The following is a 13,816-nucleotide window of genomic DNA, read 5'->3' as shown; positions in this document are numbered from 1 at the left end:
TTTGCAGATCTCACCGGAGCAGTATGTGGAACATGGCTCCCCTGGGGCCAAGGAAATGGCTGCTATGTTCCGTTTCTACGCCCTGAAGCCAGACCGCAACATGGACCTGACCATGAAACTCAACGCCAAGGCTCGCACCTTCCCTCAGTGGGTGGCAGACAAGAAGGCCGCCTTCCCTCCCTCCTCTTCCACTCGAGCTTCTGCAGCAGGTAGTGGGAACTGGGCGAGGAGGCGAGCTGCGCTGAGCCATGCTGCCTTTCCGCAGCACCCTGGTGAGAGGCTGGCCCTACCCGAGCTGGGAAGAGCTTTGGTCTGCGTGCGTGCTCCAGGGCTCTCCTGCGACTTGGCTGAGACTGTTTAGACCAGTGCAATTAGAACAAGAGGAAAGGCTGTACAGCTGCAGGCAGACAGGTGGGAGAAGCACTACCTTTGCATGCTGTCTTCAGGGAGGTGTGTGTTTAGTGATTCTGGGTGTTTTCACGGCTGTAGGGTGCTGGCGGCTTGTTTTCCCAGGATCACCCTCTTTCCTAGGCAGCTCTGAGCAGACGGCACCACTCAGTGAGCTGCATGTATCGTACCTCTGGGCCCCGAAGGGCAGGGCCTTCTCTGCAGCCACTGCAGGTACCCACAGCCAGCCCACAACCAGCACCGGCGCAGGCTCCTGAGCAAGCAGAAAACACTGGGGTTTCTCCACGGACCAGGTTCCGGCACCGCAGGTGAGCCAGCGGGCAGAGCAGCATACCTGGAGGGACGGAGCGCTGCCTTAGCCCCAGCCTGGCAACAGGGACTGTGCCGCGACTTCCTGCGCTGTGTAACATGAAAGCTGAGCCCGATTCCTCAACTCAGACAGCTCTCAGCTGTGGCTGGGCCTTTGGGCTCCCAGAGCTAATTTCAATCACTAGCCCTGTGAGTTGAGTAAAACCTTTGCAAGACTGTCCAACCTTAGGATTTAAGACTCCCTTAAAAAGCTCCTTCCCCCACACCACCACGTTTAAGGTACTGCTCAGATAAGAGCTCTGGGATTTGGCACTTCGCCTGTGCTTAAAGTCAATCGCAGCCACCAGTAGGATGCTCAAGACATGGAGCCCTATCCTCTCCTTGTCCGAGAGAAGACCTTCCTGTCTGTTACTGGGGGAGGGAAAGGGGGTGACAGACAAGGTTGGAAGAGTAGACAAGGCAGCAAGGCACAGCACGTGTTAAATATCTTTATGAAGTCAATCTTATTTACATGGATACAGAATCACTTTACAGACAGTTTAATCAGGAGGCAACGCGTGCTTTATTTCAGCAAATTAAGGGCAAGACTTGTTTAACTGGTCGATTAGTACGTGGGCTGTGTACCTGCACGGTATAACTAACAACAGCGGGCTACAGTAACCATGAAAATACTCACTGCAAGAGCTTGACTCCACCTCGACTTCACTTGTATTCTCACACATGTAGGAACAATGACTCTTGATCAAGTATTTATGCTACAGGTGTTGCGCTAATGTAATAAAAGACTTTGTCCCAGACTGGCAAAGGGCTTGGTGGTAAACTTGTACCCATTCAGAAGCAACAGCATTTGTGTTGTAACTTTAGTTGGGGGGGGGGGGGGGGGGAACCTGAGGCAAAGTGCAGATTCCATCACTGCTCTTTGTGCAGGAAATCAGCAGGACTAAGAAACATCACAGCTGCTGAGGGAGCCAGGACAGCTACAGCTGGGCTCTGATGAGTCCCAGCCACAGGGAGGCTTCCCATGCTGAGAGATGTGCAGGACAGGTAAGGAGGGCTGTCGTGAAGACAAGGTTAAAACTCACTGACCCACCAAGTCTCCTAGGAGAAAATAAGCAGTGACAGGTTCACCAAGCACATCTAGCATTCAGAAGGGCACCTGAGTGAGCAGCGGCCATCTTGGACTCCATACAGCAAACTGCTCCACTCTGCACTGGAAGGACAATTTTTATTTCATGTTTCCACTGTTCTGGATTCTAAATAATATTTCAGCATTAATTGTTACCAAGTAAGTTTCCAGCAGCAGTAGGGACTGTGGAGCAACCTCAAGAGAGCGCTGCATTTCTGCAAAGCTGGCATTTTCCTTCATTAACATTTCCTAGGACAGTGGGTGGGGTTTTGTATCATGATGATTGTTGGTGCCTCAGTGGTTTGTAGCCTCTCCAGCTGGGATTCTCACTGTGCTGCTGACTGACATCCTTCACTCTCCAGAGCCCGCTGCCAGAAAGATTCATCCCCAACTGCAAACATGATCTGCTGCTGCTGGCTCTTAGTTTCCAGTAGAACGCTTCCCTGCAGTTGAAGCAAGAGAAAAGTTTAGTGTTTCCTGACTGAATCGGCCTAAGGCACGCAGCAGCCCCTGCAGCCTGCTTTGAGAGCGCAGGCACGAGAGCACCTCCCCACCTGACCTGCCATCACGCTTTGCCAGCCACGCAGAACAGACAACTTTCAAGCCTGCAGTGAGAGGAAGCTGAGTCCCTGGAATCCAAGACACCACAGTCTGCCATAGATGATTTTGAGTCTCCAGCGCTCCCTCACAGCAGGCCAGCACCAACTAAATGGCACCCTGAGCTGTAACACTGTGCTCGTTTGTGTGGAGGGGCTTTGCTGTGCTTTACGACAAAGACCGATTCCCTCCTGGTGCTGTAACCCCGCAGCAGGGGAGAGTCCAGCCTGCGCGACCAGCACCAGAGGCTCTGCAGGCCCACCTGCGCCTCCCGGCAAGCCCAGCCTTTGCGGTGACAGCAGAACTGCCCAGTCCCAGCTTTACCAGCTAACGGGAACACCCTCGGTGCTTTGAATCAGGTACAGCCACTGAGTGGACAAGGAAGCAGAGCTGCAGGGGAGGCCAACCTCCCTGAAGATGTACCCAGCATTTTTCCACCATTTTTGCTGCTTTTTGCTGCAGCAACAATGCAATTTAGTCCCTGGCTTTTTGCTCCAGGTCACAGGGGACAGCTAGGGCTTTTCACACCAGTGGCTGGAAGGCCTGAGGCTAAGTGAGAAGCAATGCTGTGCTTTTGCTGCTTCTACCTCCCAAGAAGTGCAAATTCTGCTTTTAGTGTGGGGGAAAGACGACAATAAAACACAAGAGGCCTCCTACCTCGGATGGGGTGTCAGGAGCTAAACATTTTCTTAAGTTTGGAAAGGAATCCCTCCTTGTTCTCCTCAGCCTCAGGCCTATCCCCGCCTGCGTCAGCGCTAGCCGTGGCCCTGCCACCTGGACACAAACAGCAAAGGGCTGCAGTCAGATACATCTCCCACCAGTAGGCAGCACCCCTGACGAAGTGAGAGGGTTATTTTAGACAGGGAATGGTCAAGTCAAGGCAGCTGGTTTTGCCTGCGTCCTCACATACAGGGCTGCACCTGGCAGTGAGCCACAGTACTGGCCCACTTCAGTGAAAGCACTGGAGAGCCCTGACCCCAGAAGTGGGAAAGATGACCGTGAGCCTAGGTAACACCGTTCCCTTCCCCTCTCCCCAGGGCTCCAACTGGCAAGGGAATTCTCGTGCTGCACAATCAAGTCAGAGACCCCACAGGCTTTGGAAACAAGCACTTGTAATTGAGAGCCTGCCACCAAAACCAAGTTGTCAGCTTGACCGCCGCCAGCCATGACTTTACAGAAAAAAAACCCTATATTGGTGGTCCCTGGAACAATCTGTCTTCCTGTTTCACGGTTGTATCGTGACCCTTTAGAGCAAAGCAGTGCGAAACCATACCAGGAGCCTGCCTCAAGTAATCCTCATGCAATGCTCAGACAACCAGTGTCAAGGACAAAATGAACTCAGGCTAGAATGAAAAAGGCTACAAGTATTTCAGAACAAGTGTCCAGATAAGGAATCTTCCTGACAGCAACGAGCATAACTTTCCTATATAAACAGGTCCTGAGAAGTTGGTTGTCCCTCCGAGAAGTGGTTACAGCAAGAACAAAGGAGACCTCTTTGCTAATCTGCTTTTTCTACAGTAAAGCTGTCACTAACAAGACCCCTGAATCCTCCTCGAGCTTTCTTTGCACACAGAGAACACAAAGTCCAGTCCTCCCCATCCTCCCACAGCTGACTGCTGAGCTCAGACTGATGCAATGGTATGAAATACCGAGGTCCGCGGCAGAACACGCCTCCATCCACTCGGGGTATTTCTGCTTCCCAGAGCAAGGACACGCTTTCAGCAACAGCCTGTCTCTACACTGCAAACTACTGGCATTGGTTTTTATCCACCTTGCTGCCTAATTGTGGTAAAAACTGGCACGTTTGCTTTTTAAAAAACAAATTTGGGGAGCATTTTTTTCCTTTGGCACATAAACGTCTTTAAAAAGCTGGAATGAAAGTTTTGTGTTTAGAGATCTCTCCCCTTCCCCCTAAGGCTGACCTTTAATGCTTACCCTCAGCGGAAAAGAGTTAACTTCTGTGTTATGGAAGCACTATAAAACATAACATTGGTAAGTATTTGGCAGATGCTGCCTTCCAATATCCTGAACTTCAGCCTGTACTCCTCAGGCTTTGGAGGACCTGAGTTCCTGGGATCATTTAGCAGCTTTGAAAGACCTTCACCTTTGCCTAGCTGTATGCAGTCATAAATGCCCTTTTTGGTTTCAAACAGAAAGAAATCACAATCCAACCAGATTTAAGTTCATTGTTCCAGTACAAGCAAAGAAAAAATTGTTTCCCAATAGCACAAGACAAAGTTCTTGCCTTACTGTTCTACCATATGTTTTTTCTTTAGCTGCTCTTGCTGCCAGGTACCTCACCACTGAAACTTAAGAAACACAATTATTGGATCAAAATTTTTAATCTGGAGCTGAAAGAGCAGCTTTACAAAGCTCCCAGCTGGCTTCACTCCCTCCATCACGCTAGACGCTGTCTACTGACTGGAGCCACCACTCAGCGCCAATGAATATTTCTATCCAAGATTCCCCCATGTGCACAAAATACGGCTTAGAGCAACCTTGACAGCAGTACTCCCCTTCAGCTTTCAAGGAGAACCATCGCCACTGTGGTCAGAAGCACAATGGATTAGCTCACACAGAAAATTGGCCTCAAGCACATTCTCTTTTTCTACCTCTGCTACTAAGACAAGTTACTTCTGGCACAGGGGCAGAAGCAGGGAGCGGAAGGCTTTCATCACCACAGCGAGACTCACCACAACTTGTCAGGACCCTGGAGTATCTCAATACCTGCTCTCTACTCATGCACAGATTTGCCCAGTAAGTATTAGAGTAAAGCTTTCTGGGAAGAGGCTACCTCCTTGCTTTGTGCTACAGCGTATTAGCATCACACTAAAACTATTTCCAATATAACATGCTTGGCAGGTTGTGCTGACATGCTCTCTCCAGGTGACCTTGGCTCACCTTCCTCCCCAGGAACCCTCAGGAAGCGCTCTGCACTCCCATGCCAACTCCAGGAGGAAGAAGCACTAATTCCCACCGCTCACCTGATGCTGTATTTGTGACTCCATTCACTGTGCCGTCCACATCTGCCTCGTCCTCGGCGTAGCTCATCATTAAGGCTCTCTGTCGATCTGTCAGCCTCCTGCAGGTCGAAGACAGAGGTGTTGGCTACAGCCATCTTTAGGGACAGATGTTATCTACAGACCTCCTTAACCTTCTCCAGCAGCACGCACAAGAGGCAGCTACTGGAAGTACAAGATTAATATACCTGGCATACACTGCGAATCCCTACAGCGCTCTTAAAATGAGCAATCTGTAAAGAATAAGCCTCAGTAGAAGAGAAGAGGTATGACCCACTGCATTTCACCAAACTGCAGTGAAAAACCAAAATATTTTGAAGTGCTGAGAAGAACTGTATGGAGCTGCAACAGAACACACATCTGGTGGGGAGACCTCAGGAAATGAACTCCCTTGCCAAGTGCAGCAATACAAGCTAACAAGTTTCCTTCACCACAGGAGCAGAGGGTGGCCAAGCAGCCTGAAAAGCAACTGCCAAGGACTTCAGTTCCTTTAAGCCGTAGGTGTGAGAGCACAAATGCGTTCTAAGCCAGAACACTGAATTTATGTAACCGGGATCCAGACAGAATCCCAGCCAGCCAGCCAAATACACAGGTGAAGAACTACTTATGTATTTCCAGGGTTTAGGATTTTTAGAGCTGGGTTGCCAAATGGTATTATTAAAAAAAAAGTCTACCTCACATCACAATTAAAAGCAGAGTGAGAAATTAATGATCTTGATAAAGCAGGAAGGAATTTTCACAAACTCTTTCTGAACAATGTTTTTTGCAAAAAGCTCCAAGATCTCACAGAAACTTGTATTAGCTCTACTTACTGAGGAACTTTTATCTTTATGTGAATGTAGTGGTCTCCGTAGCCGTAACTGTTAACCTTGGGAATGCCTTTCCCGCTCAGTCGAATTCTCTGGTCTGGCTGAATACCAGGGGGTATCTATGAACACAGAGAGGATCACATTTATTACTCTAGTTTAACCATTTATAAATTACATTACATGTCTATAAAAATTAACTACTTCTCCAGCAAGCTTCAAAGTAGGACGGGAGAGATCTGGTACGTTCATGCATCTGGACACATTCAGAAGCTAAGTCAGTAATGACGGAAAAGCTTTTGAAGGAACGAGTAAAGAACCTCACACAGGCTGTAGACCTTGGATGGGATTTGTCCAGCAATCCACCCAGCCCTTCCCTTCCCTGTCCCTACACAGCGACAGGCAAGGAGGTGTGACCAAGCAGGTCACAAACCACCTGAGGCTCAATCCTGAAGAAGTCTGAAACGCGATACTGGCGACTTAAGAGATTTGCACCACCTTTGCAGCAAAGGAGAAGCCTCTGCTGTCCCACATCGATTTATGCCCAAGCTCTTCCACATAATGGTACTTACCGTGATATTGATTGTCTCATACAAGCCTTGACATCTGGCTGTGCCTCCCAGAACAGCCTGTGCTATTGAAATAAGGAGGTCTGAATGGATATCTGCTCCGTTTCTTCTGAACACAGAACTTTTTTGAACCTAAAAGGCAGGCAGTTCCAAAGAGAAGTGAGCACAACACCATGAAGTTCTCATGGTGAACCACTTTGAAAGTTCTCAGAAGAAAACATACCAGAATGCTGTAGTCAGACCCTTTACCATCCACAGACTGCATGGCTAAGAAGTCCAAGTTAATGTTCAGTCTTTTAGAAAAATACAGATCTTGACATGACCATGATTAGCCAGAGGCTTAGGAGGATGCCTGCTTCCTAGCTCAGCAACTCCCTCCCCTAATCCTGTTGTTAATTTATCAGTGTCAGTATGATTCTGCGGAGACAGAGAAGACACTGCCTTGTCCGGTACCCTGAACAGGGGAAAGCCAGAAGAGAAGAGGGCAGCAAGCACCTTTGCAGTGGCCTCACAAGCTGGAAGAGAATTAAATCCTCCTGAACCACAAAAATAGGTGCTGGAAAAAGTTCTCTCCTTGACAGAGATGCGTATGACAGGGTACCTACAGGAGAAGAGGGCCCCAGCTACAAAACACATGCAAAGCAGCACTTAACGTCTATCTGCAAAATGACATTTGACCAGCCAGCCTCTCACAGGCATTCCCGCAGCCCTCCTCAGCGCTTCCACCACTGCAAGCAGACAGCTCCTTCACATCTCCAAGTCAAAGACTCAAGGCATCAAGAACCTACTCTACATTTCGATGCACGCTACCATAAAGGTCTCACCCTGGAACAAGCAGCGCAATTCTTCGTGAGCAGACTTAATGTTACACCACTTGTTACAATGCAGATCTTCTGCTATCTCAGAAAGTTCACGTGGCTCATGTTACCTCAGCTGTTTCAAAGGATCACTCGCTCTTCCTCCTCTGTCCCCCATTCAGTCAGTCAGGCTTCCCAGGCAGTTGCAAAAGGAACAAGCAACCGACTTAAATAATGAAAACAGCCAACAATATAACAATACGTACCCTGAACGTAATGAAAATTTCTTTCTTCCCCACAGGCATCCGAACTGTCTGCCCATCCTCAACGCCTGCAATCAAAAAAAGAGGGAATGTTACCTTCCATTATAATCCATGTGTTATTTGAATACCTACAGCTTTTCTCTTCAGATCTCTTGCCATCCCCAAAAGCCTGCCACCACAGCAGCACCTGCACATCCAGGAGCACGAGACACAAGACCTACCAGCAGGCAGCACAGTAACTCTCCGCAGGAGCCGTGGCCAAAGGAATGAGGTGTCAGCACACGTTTATACCTCCAAGGTGATGGCTATACATCAAGCAGGCTCATCACTTCAATCCCTTACAGAATTCTTTAGGGAAATGCATCAGACTAAGGAACACTGGGCAGCCTCCACAAACTGCAGGAAAATTACAGGCTGCTCACCCCGGGCGATCTCAGAGAAGCAGGTCTTCAGCCCCACCACTCATTTTGTCCTCTTTGGTGAGGAAGGCCATCAGCACTCTTTTCTGAGCCAAGCTTTCAAGTTTCCCACCCTCCCCCCAAGCTTCATCAAGGACAAACGAAAGACCCAAGGCAACAAAACCTTTTGAGTTTCACTCTTCAAAAGCTGCCGAGAAGGATCCACGCAAGAACCAAAACCTTGGCTCAGGAAGGGCAAAGCAAACATTTATATCCACAGCCAGAAAGTTAATCTCATTACTAACCCTCTCAATTGCCAAGCTATCAAGCTGCTTTGCTCTTAAGATAACTTCTCTGCAGCAAAACTTCTTATGTTGCTCTCACATTCGTACCTGGCAGGGACCAGCCCTGCCCTGGAGGCAAGTGCCTTGCTGTTGGCCAAGTGGAAGCAAATAACTATAGTTATTTAACAGAGAGCAGCACACAAGTACAACACTAACCAGCTGGCACAGGAACCATCACTGTCTTCTTTTGTTTGGTTTGCCCTGTTCCTCGACACACTACGCATGGTGTTGTTATGATGGAACCACGACCGCCGCATCGTCGGCATGTAGATCGCATTACAAAAGGGCCGGTATTTATCGTCTCCTAGTGAAGAAAACACAGATTGTACAAATATTTGGTACCGAGACAGTACTTTTCACTTCCACAAAACACTGCCAGTGACTGGCCCAGCACATCTGAGTCCCTCTAATTGCATATGCAACCTGACAGGACAGCAATAGCCTTCAGCAAGGGGTGGAGCAGAAAACTGGCTCAGAAATCCAAACAGGATGCTGCTTGTGAGAAGCTGGATCAGATTCAATCGTCATCGCATTCTGATTTCCACTGAACACCATCACTGTGAGCAAGTGTCTCATGGGGAGGGGAAGGGAAACACAACACTTTCCATCTCTAGGCTTTAATGTGCAAGCAGGACAAAGCTCCTTACAGTGCTATTTCACAAAGAAATACAAACATCTGTATTTTGAAGAATCCAAGGACAACCCATTTGCATGAATTATTGCCAGCGTCCAGGAAAACGCTATGGAGACTAAGCTATGGACTGAACTGTGAAAGCCACCCATCAGATTGAAGCACGTGAGGAAACGGTGGGAAGAGCTTGCAGCCTCCTCTGACCACCTACACTGTTCTGGGCAGAAAGGTACTCTGGTCACAGACTGATTACCAGTGCCCGTTTTGATGCGTGGAAATTGAAAGCCTGAAGCTCGATCATAGAATGGTTTGGGTTGGAGGGGACCTTTAAAGATCATCTAGTCCAACCCCCCTGCCATGAGCAGGGACATCTTCAACCAAATCAGGTTGCTCAGAGCCCCGTCCAACCTGACCTTGAACGTTTCCAGGGATGGGGCATCTACCACCTCTCTGGGCAACCTGGGCCAGTGTTTCACCACCCTCAGCGTAAAAAATTTCTTCCTTAAACCTAGGCTGCATCTCCCCTCTTTTAGTTTAAAACCATTGCTCCTTGTCCTATCACTACAGGCCCTGCTAAAAATTCTGTCCCCATCTTTCTTATGAGCCCCCTTTAAGTACTGGAAGGCTGCTATAAGGTCTTCCCAGAGCCTTCTCTTCTCCAGGCTGAACAACCCCAACTCTCTCAGCCTTTCTCCACAGGGGAGGCGTTAATTTCTTTACTTACTGTAAGTAGCATGCCTCTTCTTATTTCATGATTACCCTTAGGCTATCATCACCCTCCTCCCTCCACCCAATTCAAAGTATCCAATTTAATGCCCAAGTAATTTCAGAATTCTTACATCGTATAAATAGGGTTAAGTAATTTCAGAACCGTTACATTACACAAATATGTTTTGCTGATGTACGATACCAGATGATCTAGCCCTGAAGGCTAGTGCTTTTACCTGGGCAGAGCACTTCTTTAATACAAAGAAAGTCTTCCTAGTGCCTGTTAACATCAAGTCCACATTAACTCGGCTTCACCCAAGATAAGCCTGATGACTGTAGTGAGAATTTTTCTCTGGGGAAGGGACTGACTTGCCCCAACAAGGAAAAGCGCAGCAGAACCCGTGTCTTAAAAATCCCTTACCATGCCAGTGCCACTGCAGTAGTGACAGCGCTGCGCTTTGGTACCAGGTTCGTGTCCTTTACCATTGCATCGCTCACAGGAGTCATTGATGTTCACCACAATCTCCTTGTTAACGCCTTTTGCAGCTTGGGTGAATGTCAGTTCCATTATATACTGTACAGGAAACATGGACGTCAATCTACAACTGATATGCAATGGGGTCTTAAGCAGACTGAAGTTGTTTTGGGCCAAATATCAAACAATGCTTAAAATACATCTAGGTAATAGAAAGGAGGGAAGAAACAGATTCAGACGGGTTCTGCCTCATCTGAGGAAGCAATAATCTGTCTCACATAAATAAAAAGGGGCACAAAAGGATAGCAGACATTACAGGAATTACAATTTCACCAGTCTGATGAGTAGTCGCATAGCAGAAACGAGATTTAAAAAATAGAAAAGAAGGAAGTAAAAATAGAAGTCAAGTGTTTTTCTGCCCTCAGGAAAACTCTTAGTACTTCTGAAGGCTTTGTTTAATGGGAATGCAGCAACAGGTGAGGGAGAAGGCTTTCAATCCCAATGACAGTATCTGTTCTTCCTCAATAAACTCTTTCCATCAGCAAAGATGACTGCACAAAATAGGTAATTCTGTTTATAATAGAAAGGCTGGTTTTAGTAAAGCCAGAAGTAGCAAATACCAAGCACTTCTGAAGGCAGAACGTGAACCAACGCTGTCAATACTTGAAAGAGCAAGAATAAGAAATAGGTCTTGTTTTATTACAGGCTCCACTGCAAAGTTAAGCCAATTAAGTTGCAAAATTAAGACAATTAAGCAGTCAAACCTAATGCTGGAAGGCCTGTTTTATAGTTAAAGGTATTTTGTGGTTTTTAGCATTACAGATCAAAGCAGGCATATGTAAATCAACGTACAGCAGAAGAGATGCCTCTACAACGATGGAATTGTCTGGCAGCACCACCTGGTGTCAGGAAACACCAAATGAAGTAGCTGAAGCCCAGAAAAAAATATTCTATCTGGAGATGAGGAGAACATATCTACATGGCTTACCCAAAATACCTGACTCCCCCACCCATACAACGGGACACTCATGTGCTGATGCTCCCAGAAACAAATTCTTTGCTGAAGCGCGCTCCCAGAGCGATCTGTGACAGACTAGTGTCCCTCTCCAGCTTTTGTGGTTTTCATTTCTCATTTTCATTTCATTACTGAGAAGATAAACGCACTTCATACCTCCTGTGGCTGGTCAAAGACGTTCTGAAAATCGCCGAAAGGGGATCCCGAAAACTCTCCAAAGATTTTTCTGAAAAGCTCTTCTGGATCAATCGATGGACCGCTGCTCCAGTACTGCCGCCCAGCGCCGGCACCTGCTGCGCCAGGATCAAAACTAGCCGTGCCGTATGCATCGTATTGTTTCCGCTTCACTTCATCACTTAATACCTTTGAGGCAAAAGAACGATGGCATCAGGACACTGTACAGCAGCTGGACAGCCTGCATCCGCAGAGCAGCCTCTCTCGGGAGAATTCAAGGCTACAAGCCCCCATTTTCAAGCCTTCTTGTCATCAGGAGGGCTATCCCAGCTCTCAGGAGCGTATGAATTACTGACAAGCCGCTTCTTCCCTCGTATCTCTCAGCTTGTCATCAGGAAAATGACAAACCTTACTAAGTCATCGTAAGCAAGACTAACTTACGTTATATATTCGATCATTAACGTATCGTGTGAAAGCTGCTGATAAGAGTGCTGGGGTAAATTTGAAAACCCACGAGAGCAAAAGTCAGCACAAAAGAAATGCTGAATGAGCTGAAGAGCAGGAAGAAATGGGGCTGGGGTGCGGCACAGTGGAAGGTACCTTTGTCTCAAAAAGCTAGTAACTGCTGACAGGGTTTTTTTGTTTGTTTATCTAAGCTGACCAATAATTCCACCGCAGTGACCACCCCATCCGTGCCAGTCAGTCACTGCTAAGAAAGAGCACAAACTCAAACAGCCCAAAACATATGCAGCTAAACCAGATACATGGGCTAAGTAATTTCCTGGAGACACCGTCGGGACAGGCACTCACGCCTAAAGTACAAGACATGAAAAATTAGCCATGGTTGTACAGGAAATGCACACACGAAATGTTTCGCCCCATCTACCCTCCAATCTTTCCTCCTTGTCATGACAAGAAAATCCTGCATATTACCTCATAGGCTTCTGCCAGCTGAGAGAACTTCTCTTTAGCTTTAGGGTCATCCTTATTTGTATCAGGGTGGTATTTCTTTGCCAGCTAAACAACAAAAATTGAAGTATTAGAGACAAACAAAAGTAATTTACTTTAGGATGGCTCACATGCCAGGAAAAACACATCCGGCAAAGCCTGGCGTTCACTCTCTATATTTTAGGGAACTAAAAGCCTTCATTTTCCGTTACCATCCCAATATAAGGAGCTACAGAAGCTGCTCCTGAATCTCTCGGCAATCCCAGGACCTTCTGGAAAGACGCGAGACAACAGCGCAGGCGGACCACGCTTTTGAAGAGATCCCCAAACCGATGCGCTGAGCTCTCCCTCCGCTACCTCCCCTCCTCTCCGGCGGGTCCAAACACGGGGATCTCAAAGCCTTTTTTTGTTCTCTGCCATACAAGGGAGGCTGCGGGCGGCCACGACTCCCCTACCCGGCTACGGGCCCTCGGCCACGGCCCGGCGGCCGCCCGCCTGCCCCGGCAGAGTCCCCCCCCGGCAGGGCCCGCGGTAGGACGTGCCTGGTAGTAGGCCTTCTTGATCTCCTTCTGGGAGGCGGTGCGGGGCACCCCCAGCACCTGGTAATAGTCCTCCTTGGCGCGGGCCGCGGCGCTGCTGTGGAAGGAGGCGGCGGCGGCGGCGGCAGCGCGCTTCGTCCCTGCGGGAGAGGAGGGCAGAGGGGCCGGGGTGAGGCCGGGACGGCGCCGCGAAGGGCGGGAGGGGGGACGCGGCCGGCGGAAGGGGCCCGGCCCCCCGCCCGGCGCCGACACGACCGCCCGCGGCTCGCCGCCGCCCCCCGCCCCGGCCCGCTGAGGGCCCGCCGCCGCCGCCGCCGCCCCCGGCCCCGCTCACCCGCGGCGCAGAGCCCGGCGCACAGCGGCAGGAGGCGGCGGGCGGCGCGGGCCGAGGCGGCGGGAGGCGGCGGGACGCTGAGCCCCCGGACGAGCCGGACGAGCGGCAGCCGCGCGTCCCCCGGCCCGCGGCTCCTGGCGGCGGCGACGGCGGCGGCCGCCCCGAGCCAGCGCGAGGAGCTCCCGGCCGCCATCTTGGCCCGCGCGCAGCGCTGCGCCTGCGCCAGCGGCGACACGCGACGGCACGCGCTGCGCAGGCGGAGGAGGACGCAGCGCGCCTGCGCAGTAGCCCCGCGCCGCCGCCGCCGCCGCGCCGGTACCGGGCGCCCGTTGCTGCGCATGCGCGGTGCCGCTGC

General features: G+C 49.6%; 2 protein-coding genes across 3 annotated transcripts in view; one reads left to right on the top strand and one right to left on the bottom strand.

Moving 5' to 3' along the window:
- Positions 1 to 1,197, top strand: part of NMRAL1 (NmrA like redox sensor 1) — a 17,090-nt gene extending 15,893 nt beyond the window's left edge. Inside the window, exon 5 of the mRNA XM_072878674.1 lies at positions 8 to 1,197. The gene's annotated coding sequence lies outside the window, so the exon portion shown is untranslated. The remainder of the gene's footprint in view (positions 1 to 7) is intronic.
- Positions 1,192 to 13,816, bottom strand: DNAJA3 (DnaJ heat shock protein family (Hsp40) member A3). 2 transcript variants are annotated; one of them, XM_072878670.1, is made up of 12 exons: positions 13,462 to 13,816; positions 13,131 to 13,267; positions 12,574 to 12,657; positions 11,623 to 11,829; positions 10,398 to 10,550; positions 8,794 to 8,941; positions 7,899 to 7,963; positions 6,839 to 6,967; positions 6,273 to 6,388; positions 5,425 to 5,522; positions 3,098 to 3,214; positions 1,192 to 2,286 (listed from the first exon to the last, which is right to left on the bottom strand). In XM_072878670.1, the coding sequence occupies exons 1-11, from the start codon at positions 13,799 to 13,801 to the stop codon at positions 3,111 to 3,113; spliced, it is 1,581 nt and encodes a 526-aa protein (XP_072734771.1). In that variant the 5' UTR covers positions 13,802 to 13,816; the 3' UTR covers positions 1,192 to 2,286; positions 3,098 to 3,110. The 2 variants fall into 2 exon arrangements, with proteins under 2 accessions (XP_072734771.1, XP_072734772.1); XM_072878671.1 differs by lacking the exon at positions 3,098 to 3,214.

This window comes from Ciconia boyciana, chromosome 13 (assembly GCF_034638445.1).
Source record: "Ciconia boyciana chromosome 13, ASM3463844v1, whole genome shotgun sequence".
In the NCBI taxonomy this organism is placed as follows: domain Eukaryota; kingdom Metazoa; phylum Chordata; class Aves; order Ciconiiformes; family Ciconiidae; genus Ciconia; species Ciconia boyciana.
This window is presented reverse-complemented; position numbering and strand designations above follow the sequence as displayed.

Coding starts and splice junctions, on each gene's coding strand:
- DNAJA3 (XM_072878670.1), bottom strand. CDS start 13,801: ATGCGCAGCAACGGGCGCCCGGTACCGGCGCGGCGGCGGCGGCGGCGC. Junction 10,551..11,622: donor TCTTTGACCAGCCACAGGAG/GTATGAAGTGCG, acceptor TTTCCTGTACAG/TATATAATGGAACTGACATT. Junction 6,968..7,898: donor AAATTTTCATTACGTTCAGG/GTACGTATTGTT, acceptor CCTGCCTTTTAG/GTTCAAAAAAGTTCTGTGTT.